General features: G+C 36.3%; 3 protein-coding genes across 10 annotated transcripts; 2 read left to right on the plus strand and 1 right to left on the minus strand.

Moving 5' to 3' along the window:
* The first annotated feature begins 1,039 nt into the window (after positions 1-1,039).
* On the plus strand, positions 1,040-5,992 carry LOC140886867 (eukaryotic translation initiation factor 5-like). 4 transcript variants are annotated; one of them, XM_073293757.1, is made up of 3 exons: positions 1,040-1,163; positions 2,057-3,746; positions 5,518-5,992. In XM_073293757.1, the coding sequence occupies exon 2, from the start codon at positions 2,385-2,387 to the stop codon at positions 3,723-3,725; it is 1,341 nt and encodes a 446-aa protein (XP_073149858.1). In that variant the 5' UTR covers positions 1,040-1,163; positions 2,057-2,384; the 3' UTR covers positions 3,726-3,746; positions 5,518-5,992. The 4 variants fall into 4 exon arrangements, with proteins under 4 accessions (XP_073149858.1, XP_073149857.1, XP_073149856.1 ...); XM_073293756.1 differs by lacking the exon at positions 5,518-5,992 and adding an exon at positions 4,373-4,610; XM_073293755.1 differs by lacking the exon at positions 5,518-5,992 and having other exon boundaries at positions 2,057-3,894.
* LOC140886868 (uncharacterized) lies at positions 4,027-7,784 on the minus strand. 5 transcript variants are annotated; one of them, XM_073293762.1, is made up of 9 exons: positions 7,575-7,784; positions 6,711-6,770; positions 6,411-6,627; positions 6,192-6,263; positions 5,822-5,889; positions 5,587-5,737; positions 5,014-5,094; positions 4,850-4,939; positions 4,027-4,179 (listed from the first exon to the last, which is right to left on the minus strand). In XM_073293762.1, the coding sequence occupies exons 3-9, from the start codon at positions 6,522-6,524 to the stop codon at positions 4,093-4,095; spliced, it is 663 nt and encodes a 220-aa protein (XP_073149863.1). In that variant the 5' UTR covers positions 6,525-6,627; positions 6,711-6,770; positions 7,575-7,784; the 3' UTR covers positions 4,027-4,092. The 5 variants fall into 5 exon arrangements, with proteins under 5 accessions (XP_073149863.1, XP_073149864.1, XP_073149860.1 ...); XM_073293763.1 differs by lacking the exon at positions 7,575-7,784 and adding an exon at positions 7,319-7,432; XM_073293759.1 differs by having other exon boundaries at positions 6,411-6,770.
* A 3,129-nt stretch (positions 7,785-10,913) lies between these two features.
* On the plus strand, positions 10,914-13,736 carry LOC140887716 (eukaryotic translation initiation factor 5-like). The gene is made up of 2 exons (XM_073295156.1): positions 10,914-11,025; positions 11,896-13,736. The coding sequence occupies exon 2, from the start codon at positions 12,224-12,226 to the stop codon at positions 13,562-13,564; it is 1,341 nt and encodes a 446-aa protein (XP_073151257.1). The 5' UTR covers positions 10,914-11,025; positions 11,896-12,223; the 3' UTR covers positions 13,565-13,736.
* The last annotated feature ends 189 nt before the right edge of the window (positions 13,737-13,925 follow it).

The raw sequence follows: 13,925 nt of genomic DNA on the forward strand, positions 1-13,925 counted from the left end.
TTATAGAGTTAGGGTCGTTTCAGTTGGTATCAGAGCCTGACCTCTCCCAGTACGGTGTGGTTCGAGGACGAACCAAGCGGAAGCTGGTGGGCATGTGACACCCGAAGCCAAAAAGTCCTAGGGCGGTACATGGTCCGCAATATGGGTGGTTAATACCTGAAAGATGGAAACTCCACCAAAGAATGGGCGACGGGTGACATGAATGAACCGATCCCACACCGGAATGAGAGGTACAAAAGATTTGATATGTACAACTCATATCAAGAAGGTGCATCTTCTTTTCGGGAGCTCATCACATAAGAACTCCAAAGTTAAGCGTGCTTGACTTGGGGAAATTATAGGATGGGTGACCCCCTGGGAAGTTTTCCAGGGTGCGTGTGAGTGAGGACATAAGCACGCTGAAAAGACTCGTCTTGATACAGTGGGTCGTTACAAGATGTGTCAAAATAAAAAGGTCCATCGCGTCATATAAAATAAATTAGTTGAGTTGATAATTTCTCAACATATCAAAATGATGGACTACCAAATTACACATAAGGCCGTCAATTGATCCGTCCACGATCTAAAATAGATGAACTGGGTTGGTGTTGTCCGAATCCGCATAAAAAGAAAGTTAGTCCGCTCCACTTAATTTTCTTGATACGTGACTTAGGCCCCGTTTGGATTTGGTAGACAATTTTTTAAAAAAGCACTTTTTTAAGCTATAATTTTTGGCTTTTGAAAAAAGCTCTAATTTTGACTTTAAAAAGTGTTTATTTAAGCACTTTTTTGGTCAACCAAACACTTTATTAAATGAAAAGTACTTAAAAAAGTGCTTTTTTAGCCTAGCTTTTGAAACCAAACGGAGCCTTAGAAAATTGTTGGTTGATTCAATTTTCAAGCATCGATAACCATAGTGAGCTCATACTTAAAGCCCAATTTCAATAATTTTATTGGGCTGATTTTGGAGAATGTTTTGGGCCAATATCCGTCCATGGCCCAGCTCGGATGGTGAATACTCGAGAGATGGAGGCGTCTAGAATTGTTCAAGCACCTTATATAAACACTCATTGTCGAAACCCTAATTATACATGAGCACTGTTTCCCATTGTTTCTTCTTTGTGTCTCTGCGCTTGCAATCGTGTCTGTTTTTCTGAAAAACGAAGCTGAATTTTGTCCAATTGGTGAGTTCCTCTCATTCCCCGTTTCGTCTACTTTTGGATAGACAAGCTCATGCCTTGTAATTTATGATTCTCTATAATGAAAATTTTGCTGTTTCGATTTGATTGTGAGGTGGGTCTAATTGGAAATATTGTGGCTTTGAGATTGAGATATCATTTGATTTTTAAAAAAGATGGTTGCGGTCATCCCGTTGGGAAGTACGGATTATTGGATACATAGATTTTACTTCTTCGGGCTTTTCCTTGTGTTTTATGCTTAGTTTTAACTGTGGATTGCCTTCCATTACTTATTTGTCAAAGTAGTGGTAATTTGTTTCTTTGTAATGTTTATGAGAAATTGTTAGCAGGAGTACATATGATCTAGTGGCTAGTAGCGAGATGTGTACACATCTAATGTCCTGGTAGTTTGTGTTTGTGATATGAGTTCTTTAGACAATGTTATTGATAACTCTTCATTTTATGAGTCGATATCATTGTGACGTTTGTCATTTATCGTATATGTATATATGTTGGGCTGTTGGTAGCTGGTATTTTGCATTTTTGCTATCTCATTGTCATTTGAGACAGGATATTTTATTTTCTGAATCAGCTTTAAACTCAATTTCCCGTACCTGTTAACTAGGAAACCACAAGTAAAAACCAAGGAAAGTTGCGGTTCTTGTAAATTTTAGAATGGTTTATTCTGAAAATTACCACCTACGAAGTATCTTGTATAGTGATTACTAGTGAGAAGAATTGATTCAAATCTGCTTGCTCTGCTATTCCCAAGACGCGTCTGCATCTTACATGAATACATTTAGTACCTTGCCAAGTAATTTTGCTGTCGGACCTGGAAACTATAATTGATTTTGTCATCAATCGCAGCATCTTTATTCGTAGTTCTGTGTTTGTTTCAGGTTCTTCCGCTCGTTGCAGGTTCCATTGTGTCCAAGTCGAAGCTTCTTTTATGTCCGAACAAGCCATTCTCTTCTTGGGACTTATTGGGTTGCTTGGAGAATACTGTCCTACATCGAGAAAAAAGAACCCACACATTTGCGAAAACTTCGGCTGTATGTATCTTTTGTCATTTCTGGAACACTTGGAGCTGTGTGGTTGCATCAGAGTTTCAACTGATCGGTCATTTCACGCTAGTAAATCTTTGGAGGATACTCTTTTGATGAATCCCAGCACTCAGTATCTCTAACGTGAGTGTGTTGGGTCGAAATATATCGTACCAGAGCAAAGATGGCTTTGCAAAATATAGGTGCCGGCAATAGTGATGATGCCTTCTATAGGTATAAGATGCCCAAGATGATCACCAAGATTGAGGGCCGTGGAAATGGGATCAAAACCAACATTGTTAACATGGTTGACATCGCAAAGGCTTTGGCCAGGCCAGCTTCATACACCACTAAACATTTTGGTTGTGAACTTGGGGCGCAATCTAAGTTTGATGAAAAAACTGGGACCTCCCTCGTGAATGGAGCACATGACACTGCCAAGCTTGCTGGTCTTCTAGAGACCTTCATTAAGAAGTACGTGCAGTGCTATGGTTGTGGAAACCCTGAAACCGAGATTCTGATTACTAAAAATCAGATGATCCAACTGAAATGTGCGGCTTGTGGTTTTGTTTCTGATGTTGACATGCGGGACAAGCTCACATCTTTCATAGTAAAGAATCCTCCTGAACCTAAGAAGGGGTCAAAAGACAAGAAAGCTCTTAGGAGGGCTGAGAAGGAGCGACTTAAGGAAGGTGAAGCAGCAGACGACGAACTGAAAAAGATTAAGAAAGACATCAAGAAAAAAGGTTCGTCAAAGGAGGGGAGCTCCAGCAGAAAGAAAGTAGGAAGCTCGGATGAGGAACACAATTCACCTCCTCGAAGCTTAGTAGCTGCTCAGCAGGAAGAGGACACCGAAGATGATGTTCAGTGGCAAACTGACACTTCAATGGAAGCGGCTCAACAACGAATGAAAGAGCAACTTACTTCTGTTACGGCTGACATGGTGATGCTTTCTACCATCGAAAACCAGAAAGAGAAGAAGCCAAAGGCTACTGTTCGGGCACATAATGGTTCAAGAACTGCTTTAGCCACAAAGGATGATACTAAGACAAAGAATGAGAAGACATATATTGAGAAACTTGTTGAGGGGATGAGAGAAAATATTAGTGGAATGGATGCTAACCAATTCCAATCCTATTTAGGAACACTATCGGGCTCTTCTTCTCAGGAGGTGATGACTGCTTTGTACGAGGCACTCCTGGAGGGTGTTGATAAAGGTTTTGCAAAGGAGATTACCAAGAAAACAAGCTATCTTACAGCCGCTTTTGGTCAGAATGAGAACTCACAATTGCTTTTGCTACGAGCTATTGAAGAATTCAGCAAAAAGCCAAACCCACACGCAGTGAAGGAAGTGGCCCTCGTTTTGAAAGTTCTGTATGATGCTGACATCTTGGAGGAAGAAAACATCATGCAGTGGTATGATGAAGGAATTGCCGGAAGCAACATTGACTCTGCTGTATGGAAGAATGCTAAACCTTTCATTGATTGGCTCCAGAATGCTGACTCAGAAAGTGAGGAGGAATAAAATGTTTGTTTCTTTTATCAGGTAATCGTCATTGTTGGTTTCACTTTTGAACCTTGTCACATTTTGTTTGTCTCTCTGCCCATAATTATGTGGACTGTCATGTTGTGTGTGTTTTGTTCCATTTGGACAATCTTTATCCGAATTGTCATTTATTTTAGTTTAGTTTTTATCACAGTAGCACGTTACAATGGAATTTACTTAAAAGGCACAGTAGGTAGTAGTAAGCACCACTTTCTTGGGAACACTTCTTCCCTCTTCACAAGACATTTGACCATTGCTTCGACAATGCTCCTTAGTGTTTATGGGTGCCTCTGAAGTCATCTCATTTATACAACTATGGCTCATGTAACAACACTGCATAAGCCGATTATGGAACGTGGATAAGATGCGACTCTGATTGTATTCTAGGCAACTCATTCTCTTCCTCCGAATTCGCAGCCGGTATTGGGAGCCCCTGGCACGAACAAGGGAGAAAGTAACTTAGCATTATACGAAATCTAGAATGAATGGCATGCTGAGTTTGACTTTACGTAAAATCTAGCACTTCATGAACCAAATAACAAAACATTAGAGCTCCATTGCTAAATTTTGTTTTATTCATATTAATTCTACTGTCTCCTAAATTTTTACACTTGTGATAAAAACAGAACCGATTGATAAATAAGGAGCACGAGGAAACATACTGGATTAATTTTATCGCATGCGATGTTACTTCTGTTCATCGAGATATAACTGAGATATTTTGCATAGAGATCTCAGTAGTAAGATAGTGTGTGCTAAAAGTTTATTTTAAGTGTTTTATAGCTTCTATATGAAATTTTCAATTATCTTATATGTATGTAGAGCGATATTATGATTTTTTAAAATATTTATTCTATTAATCAAGAGTGAGTGTCTTACCTAAAATAACCACCCTTATGTAAATGCTAAATAAAATATGGTATTTAAATTTTAAAATTCAATTACACATTTTCCCCAATTTTTTTTATTTGTATACAAATTTAAATGTATAAGATGTTTAACAAAGAAAAATATCAAATGAGTGGTCAAATATATGAAAGTTAATTCTATTTTTATGTTATATAAAACTATAATATTTAAATTATAACCGTTATATATAGTACCTGTCCCCGTCGACGCCTTTGTATAGCAGTCAATGCTTTCACAATGACATAAATAGGAACCAAGATCCCAATCGTTCGCAACATCAACAACTGCAGTGGGAAAGAGAGTGATTCGTTCTCAGAATGCTAAATTTCAAGAAAATCATTAAGATGTGTAATCTCACCATGAACAGAGAAACTGAGTATTCGTCAGCACCATATAGGATAAATGGTAGTGTGTGTCGTAAAACCAGAAGAACTATGAACTGAAGAATGAAAAAAATCATCATGAGTGAATTTTTCTTTAAAGTAAAACATAAAGAGCTAGATGAGATCTTGGCATGAGTGTTGATAGTTTAGAGTATCAGACCAACATTTTATGCACTGGTGTAACTAGTAAATATGTTAGACTGTACTCTTGTAACTTGATGAAAATGCCACTCAAGCAAGAATGTGATGGGGGAAAGTATAAACTTTGTTTGAAACGCGACCATATACGAAGGTTTGATAACTATAATCCTCATGCAACTCTAAAAAAATTGGATGTTAAAATGAAAATAAGCCAACTACCAAGAAGTGTCTGTCAATGCGCCTTTGAACATTAATAGTTTGATGTTAAAACTTGTAATCAAGACTCTCATTGTTTCTGCATCTTCGAAGTATGAGTTATGGACAAATGACACTTGCAGATCACACAGACACATACATACGCGTATATCACGTTAGACTACGATGAAAGATAAAAGAGAGAATAATACAATCACAGTGATTATGCGACAGCATAACATGCTTCGGGAAGTGGGAACTGGATATTCCTCAAAGTTTGGATCAAGAAAACTCCCATCGGTAGAAGCCATTGACATGAACTGAGGAGCATGCAGGTCCCTTCTTAGTATCTCCCAGTTTCCCCTGAGTTATATATAGATGAGAATATGTGTGTCTACTTGTGTATCAAGACAGGTTTGTTCCAAATTTAGGGAGGCAAAAATGGACCTGAAGTTCACTGGGATGCCACCATAACTGAATAAAGGCGGCGGCGCTGTATAGTCTGGCCTGAATTGCTACAATCTCACCATTTGTGAAGGATTATGATACACAGAATTATTTCAATAGGATATTTAATTTGTAGATTTGTTCTTACGACGGATCTAGTAACTGAATGCATTCAAAAAGTTCTCATTTTTATTACTCGAACATAAATGCAATCATATATTCAGAAAATATGCAAATAAAAATTGGAAATTTGTTATACGAAAACGTGCCGAAAATTTAGTTTTCATACGAGAGCTAACAATCGAACAGTGAGTTCAGAAATCATTTGCATTGTCATGTTCCATGTCCCAAAATGTGTCAAGAGGCTCACCTGATGGCAAATCTCGCAGATAGTATCACCTTTTTCATTGCACCACCTTTGCACACACGTACGGTGAGCATACTGTAAACAAAGAAAACACCATATAGTCACTTTTTAACAATAAACATAACACATTACACAGTGGTCTTTGTAAACTCCAGCTGTTCAGCAATAAGTGAATATATTATATCATACTACAGTTGTGGTATAGAAGATCTGAACTCTAACCTTCAAGCTTCCACGACATGAACATGGAGTGTCCATGTTTGAATTGTCATCTTCGTCATGGCAAATCCTGCACTCTTCAGATTTCTTTGTGAAAGATCCTACACTCATATCCATTCTATGGATAGAAAGACTAGCTCTCTTGTTTTCAATAGTGGATTCAGAGGGCAATCGATTTTTACTCTGGATGACGGCTTCGAGAGTGGACTCGGTGAGCAATCTATCCACCAGCAACACAAAGTGATCGCCCATTCTTGAAACTATATAAGCCCTTGATTCAAATGTTTTCAAAGAAGTACATACATGCAAAGGAGTCTTAACTTGTGCGCCAAATAGCAATATTTTCAAACCGTTCAAATTGTCCTGCATGGCAAGGTTTTGGCATTCAAACATAAAGATATGAATGGAGTAGTGTTTGGTAAAATAGTGTTTGATTAGCTGTGTGAAGCAATGAATTGAGAAATAATGCGGAAAGCAAGAAACAGAGGAGCAGAGCTTTCCACAGAGTACAAAATTTCCCAATATATTGATCCGTGTGAATTTAAGGAACAAGAAAAGGGGTCCCTCGATAAAACAGGAAATGTCCAGCATGGGTGTGTGCAACGAAAGCAATAACTAGAGAAGCACATTTATGAAGAAAAGATATTAGTGCGATAATTTCTATTCTACAGGAAAATGGTGGGAAACTGTAATCTTACATCAAATAATAAAGCCCACCAAAATGAAACAAAAGTTGTCCTTTATTTTTTTTTGGAAGCAGGGAAAAGTCATCCACTTTTCAAAGGGAACGAATGAATCGATAACCGATGTAATACATTATGAAAGAAAGAAAGATAACATAAAATGAATGGAAAAAAAAACAATAACTAGCAGTAAAATCTCAAGAACATCAAAAGTCAGTGATACATAACTGAATGGTAGATCTTTCATTGGAAATGATTCAGAAACAGCTTTCAAAAATGAAACAACGGTGCCGCTTAAAGATTAAACGAGAAGCCAGAGAATTTCGCAATGTTAAAGCATATATACTCTCATATACAATAAGAAAAGGGCAGCAAAAAGGCTGCTCTTTTGAACCCATGATAAAGCCACTACTTTCTCTATGTTCAATCAAACAACATGAAGAAAGGAGAGAATAAAAATAAGAATATTTGAAGGGAAGCTTACAAGAAACGTGTGGGATATTTCTGCAGCAAAAGGAACCTATTCAAGAAAACCATGACAATTTCATCATTCCTTTCTTGAACTATTATTTATTTTCCAACTTTTTCGTATTGGGATTTGCTTTTTTTTTTTTTTTTTTTTATTGAGAAAGGGTGTTTTGGAGTGAACAAAATCGGATGGGTGGCGCCACCATTTTCAAGATTTCATGGCAGGATTTCACCTTTCCGACTCAATCCCATTTGTAACTTCACACACGCATATATGTAGTAATTAGTATAGACACAAATTCTTTATCTCTCACGCAGATACACACAAAAAGGGTGCATCAGCCTTTTTCTCCACCACTCTGTTACACAAACAGTTGATGGAAAGACCGACAGCGCCTGACGGCAAAGAAGTGTACCATTTGGCACGATCATTTTTAAGTCACCCATTTCCCGGTTTTGCCATCAAGAAATTGCAACAATTTAGCCACAAAAAATGTAACTGTGCAAGTGGTTGCTTTATCTCCCGATATATATACTAGTACCCGAATGCACGCGTGCGTTCCTTTTATTATCTATTTTTTTAATTGAAAATATAAAAAAATTATAATAATAAATAGTTAGATTAAAAATGATATTTTCGTAAATAAATATTCATGATATGAAAAAAATAATGAAAATGGTATATTCGTAATTACATAACTATTTAAGGGCAAAAATGAAGATGATGTCCATACCAAGAGACCACTTGCTTTTACTTAGTATATAGTATAGATTACCGCATTTATGTACTCCATAAACATCACCATATTCTCAAAAACCTTGTACCGTTTGATTGAGGGATAAGATAAATAATACACAGACAAGTAATAAAATGTAACAAAAAATAAATAAGAAATGATAATTAATATAGTATTGGATTTGATTGATAGATTATAATTTATTTGATTTGATTGATTAAATTTTATATAAAAATATTAAATGACCATTTTGTTCTTTTAACATTAAATAAATTATAAATAATATTATTTATATAGTAATTTAAATTTAATGATTTGATTGATGTAAGATAAATTATTAATGATTTGATTTATTTAAAATTAATAATTAATAGATGAATAACTAATATGATAAGAAAAACACACGATTGGATGAGATAAGTTATACATGGATTAATAATACCAAGAACCAAATCAATTTTTTTTTTGGTTCAAATCCAATGTAATGTATCGAAAAGGAAAAAAAAAAACATCACATCACCACATTTAAAGCCAAGCTAATCGTCTCGAAAAAAGACTAGCAAAATGGATGCGAGGACTTGAGAATTTGTCGGCAAATTTTTTTTTTTTTTTTTGTTAACATTGCTATTAATCGGAGTATATGCTTCTAAGTTTATAGTGACTATGCAAGCAACTTTAGTAAAATTTGCTAGGTGCAATACCATGCCCATGCATCTATGGGATTTTTATTTTCTATACTTTTGAACATCACTTTAATTTAAAGAAGCATTGGGAATTTCCAAGCTGCCTTTGAAAGAAATATTTGATGTTCAAGTAGCGTTGATGTCAACTTTCCGTTAAAATGTGCTGGTGAAATTTTGAAAAAGAAAAAATAAAATCATATAATGATTATTTTAGTATTATTATTTGTATCGTAATCTTTTTATAATAATAATTATTTATATAAGTTATTCAAATTTCATAGATCTTAGCTCGTGGATCGGTCTGGCTACAATCGAACCTGACTTATTTGACATTTTAACCAAAATGGTTGTAGATATTAATCTTTGACATATTGGTTAGCATCATTTCAATAATTTAAATTTAACAATAATAATTTATTTGCATATTTCTACGCTAAAGGATAGCAAACGTATTAGAATATCATTCCATGATGTTTTTCCTCTCCGACCGACATTTGTAAACGAATTTTATACAATATTAGGAAACATGATGGCAGATGTTTCATTCAATTCTTTTTTTAAAAAAAAAATTTTAATTTTAACGTGGTGTTTTGTAATTTTTTAGAAATAGCAGATGGATCATATGATATGATACAAAAGTCCATTCCTATCATATATCTAACTAATATCATGTAAAAAAAGATTTTTCTTTTAAAAATGACATGAGCATATAAGTTGAAGTTTTAAGCTTAATTTTAGGGATGATAACGGGGCGGGTCTGGGGAGGGTTTGGCTAAATCCGGGACCCGCCCCGCCTCCCTTTGGACCCGCACCGTCCTGTCCCGCGAATCTGGCTGGTCCAATCCGGGTTAGATCTGTTGGACCAGTCAAAAATTAAATAATTTTAAAATTATTAAATTAAAAAATTTAAAAGTTTAAAAATTAATAAAAAACCATTAAATTTAAATATATATTGATAATATTTAAGGCAAAAAAATCTCACAAGTTAAAATTTATCAATTTGTAATTAATTAATTATTATTAGTCAAAAAACATTATAATGATACATTTTTATACTAAACCTATCATAATAAAATAGATTCATTTCAATCCAATAATATTATACACTCAAATTATGGATAATATATTAATTAGTTAGATAAAAATATAATTTTATATTACTAATATTATATATATATATTATATTTATATATATACATGTATATTTAAAATTTATATATATATATATATATATATATATATATATATATAACCCGAGACCCCGCCCCGGACCCGCTTATGGACCAGTTTAGGCGGGTCTAGACCAGCCCGTCGGGGCGGGTTTGATGCGGGGTTGGGTTTAGACCCGACTCATTGACATCCCTACTTAATTTTGATGTGCTTTTGAATATGAAAATTGCATGGAAATTGATTTGACACTGTTTTGTTATGATTTTTTTTTTTCAATTTTTGTTTTGGAAAGAATTTTGTTAGTATTGGATGTCGAAAGTTATATAAACTTGGTGGTGTCAAGTAGATGCGTCAAAATGAAAAAGGTCCGTCGCGTCATATAAAATAAATTAGTTGAGTCGACAATTTCTCAACATATCAAAATGGTGGACTACCAAATTACTCATAAGACCGTCAATTGATCCGTCCACGATCTAAAATAGATGAACTAGGTTGGTGTTGTCCGAATCCGCATAAAAAGCAAGTTAGTTCGCTCCACTCCTCAGTTTTCTTGATACGTGACAAAGAAAATTGTTGGTCGATTCAATTTTCAAGCATCGATAACCATAGTGAGCTCATACTTGAAGCCCAATTTCAATCATTTTATTGGGCTGATCTTGGAGAATGTTTGGGTCAATATCCATCAATGGCCCATCTCGGATGGTGAATACTCGAGAGATGGAGGCGTCTAGAATTGTTCAAGCACCTTATATAAACACACTCATTGTCGAAACCCTAATTATACATGAGCACTGTTTCCCATTGTTTCTTCTTTGTGTCTCTGCGCTTGCAATCGTGTCTGTTTTTCTGAAAAACGAAGCTGAATTTTGTCCAATTGGTGAGTTCCTCTCTTTCCTCGTTTCGTCTACTCATGCCTTGTAATTTATGATTCTCTATAATGAAAATTTTTCTGTTTCGATTTGATTGTGAGGTGGGTCTAATTGGAAATATTGTGGCTTTGAGATTGAGATATCATTTGATTTTTAAAAGAGATGGTTGCGGTCATCACGTTGGGAAGTACGGATTATTGGATACATAGATTTTACTTCTTCGGGCTTTTCCTTGTGTTTTAAGCTTAGTTTTAACTGTGGATTGCCTTCCATTACTTATTTGTCAAAGTAGTGTTAATTTGTTTCTTTGTAATGTTTATGAGAAATTGTTAGCAGGAGTACATATGATCTAGTGGCTAGTAGGGAGATGTGTACACATCTAATGTCCTGGTAGTTTGTGTTTGTGATGTGAGTTCTTTAGACAATGTTATTGCTAACTCTTCATTTTATGAGTCGATATCATTGTGCTCGTTTGTCATTTATCGTATATGTATATATGTTGGGCTGTTGGTAGCTGGTATTTTGCTATCTCATTGTCATTTGAGACAGGATATTTTATTTTCTGAATCAGTTTTAAACTCAATTTCCCGTACCTGTTAACTAGGAAACCACAAGTAAAAACCAAGGAAAGTTGTTCTTGTAAATTTTAGAATGGTTTATTCTGAAAATTACCACCCACCAAGTATCTTGCATAGTGATTACTAGTGAGAAGAAGAATTGATTCAAATCTGCTTGCTCTGCTATTCCCAAGATGCGTCTGCATCTTACATTAATACATTTAGTACCTTGCCAAGTTATTTTGCTGTCGGACCTGGAAAGTATAATTGATTTTGTCATCAATCGCAGCATCTTTATTCATAGTTCTGTGTTTGTTTCAGGTTCTTCCGCTCGTTGCCGGTTCCAGTGTGTCCAAGTCGAAGCTTCTTTTATGTCCGAACAAGCCATTCTCTTCTTGGGACTTATTGGGTTGCTTGGAGAATACTGTCCTACATCGAGAAAAAAGCACCCACACATTTGCGAAAACTTCGGCTGTATGTATCTTTTGTCATTTCTGGAACACTTGGAGCTGTGTGGTTGCATCAGAGTTTCAACTGATCGGTCATTTCACGCTAAAAAATCTTTGGAGGATACTCTTTTGATGAATCCCAACACTCAGTATCTCTAACGTGAGTGTGTTGTGTCGAAATATATCGTACCAGAGCAAAGATGGCTTTGCAAAATATAGGTGCCAGCAATAGTGATGATGCCTTCTATAGGTATAAGATGCCAAAGATGATCACCAAGATTGAGGGCCGTGGAAATGGGATCAAAACCAACATTGTTAACATGGTTGACATTGCAAAGGCTTTGGCCAGACCAGCTTCATACACCACTAAACATTTTGGTTGTGAACTTGGGGCGCAATCTAAGTTTGATGAAAAAACTGGGACCTCCCTCGTGAATGGAGCACATGACACTGCCAAACTTGCTGGTCTTCTAGAGACCTTCATTAAGAAGTTCGTGCAGTGCTATGGTTGTGGAAACCCTGAAACCGAGATCCTGATTAACAAAAATCAGATGATCCAACTGAAATGTGCGGCTTGTGGTTTTGTTTCTGATGTTGACATGCGGGACAAGCTCACATCTTTCATAGTAAAGAATCCTCCTGAACCTAAGAAGGGGTCAAAAGACAAGAAAGCTCTTAGGAGGGCTGAGAAGGAGCGACTTAAGGAAGGTGAAGCAGCAGATGACGAACTGAAAAAGCTTAAGAAAGACATCAAGAAAAAAGGCTCGTCAAAGGAAGGGAGCTCCAGCAGAAAGAAAGTAGGAAGCTCGGATGAGGAACGCAATTCACCTCCTCGAAGCTTAGCTGCTCAGCAGGAAGAGGACACCGAAGATGATGATATTCAATGGCAAACTGACACTTCAATGGAAGCGGCTCAACAACGCATGAAAGATCAACTTACTTCTGTTACGGCTGACATGGTGATGCTGTCTACCATCGAAAAACAGAAAGTGAAGAAGCCAAAGGCGACTGTTCGGGCACATGATGGTTCAAGAACTGCTTTAGCCACAAAGGATGATACTAAGACCAAGAATGGGAAGACAAATATTGAGAAACTTGTTGAGGGGATGAGAGAAAATATTAGTGGAATGGATGCTAACCAATTCCAATCCTATTTAGGAACACTATCGGGCTCTTCTTCTCAGGAGGTGATGACTGCTTTGTACGAGGCACTCCTGGAGGGTGTTGATAAAGGTTTTGCAAAGGAGATTACCAAGAAAACAAGCTATCTTACAGCCGCTCTTGGTCAGAATGAGAACTCACAATTGCTTTTGCTACGAGCTATTGAAGAATTCAGCAAAAAGCCAAACCCACACGCAGTGAAGGAAGTGGCCCTCGTTTTGAAAGTTCTGTATGATGCTGACATCTTGGAGGAAGAAAACATCATGCAGTGGTATGATGAAGGAATTGCCGGAAGCAACATTGACTCTGCTGTATGGAAGAATGCTAAACCTTTCATTGATTGGCTCCAGAATGCCGACTCAGAAAGTGAGGAGGAATAAAATGTTTGTTTCTTTTATCAGGCAATCGTCATTGTTGGTTTCACTTTTGAACCTTGCCACATTTTGTTTGTCTCTCGGCCCATAATTATGTGGACTGTCATGTGTGTTGTGTTTTGTTCCATTTGGACAATCTTTATCCGAATTGTCATTTATATCAGTTGAGTTTTTATCACAGTAGCAGACTACAATGGAATTTACTTAAAAGGCACAGTATGTAGTAGTAAGCACCACTTTCTTGGGAACACTTCTTCCCTCTTCACAAGACATTTGACCATAGCTTCCACAATGCTCGTTAGTGTTTAAGGGTGCCTCTGAAGTCATCTCATTTATACAACCATGGCTCATGTAACAACACTGCATA

This window comes from Henckelia pumila, chromosome 3 (assembly GCF_033568475.1).
Source record: "Henckelia pumila isolate YLH828 chromosome 3, ASM3356847v2, whole genome shotgun sequence".
Classification (NCBI taxonomy): Eukaryota; Viridiplantae; Streptophyta; class Magnoliopsida; order Lamiales; family Gesneriaceae; genus Henckelia; species Henckelia pumila.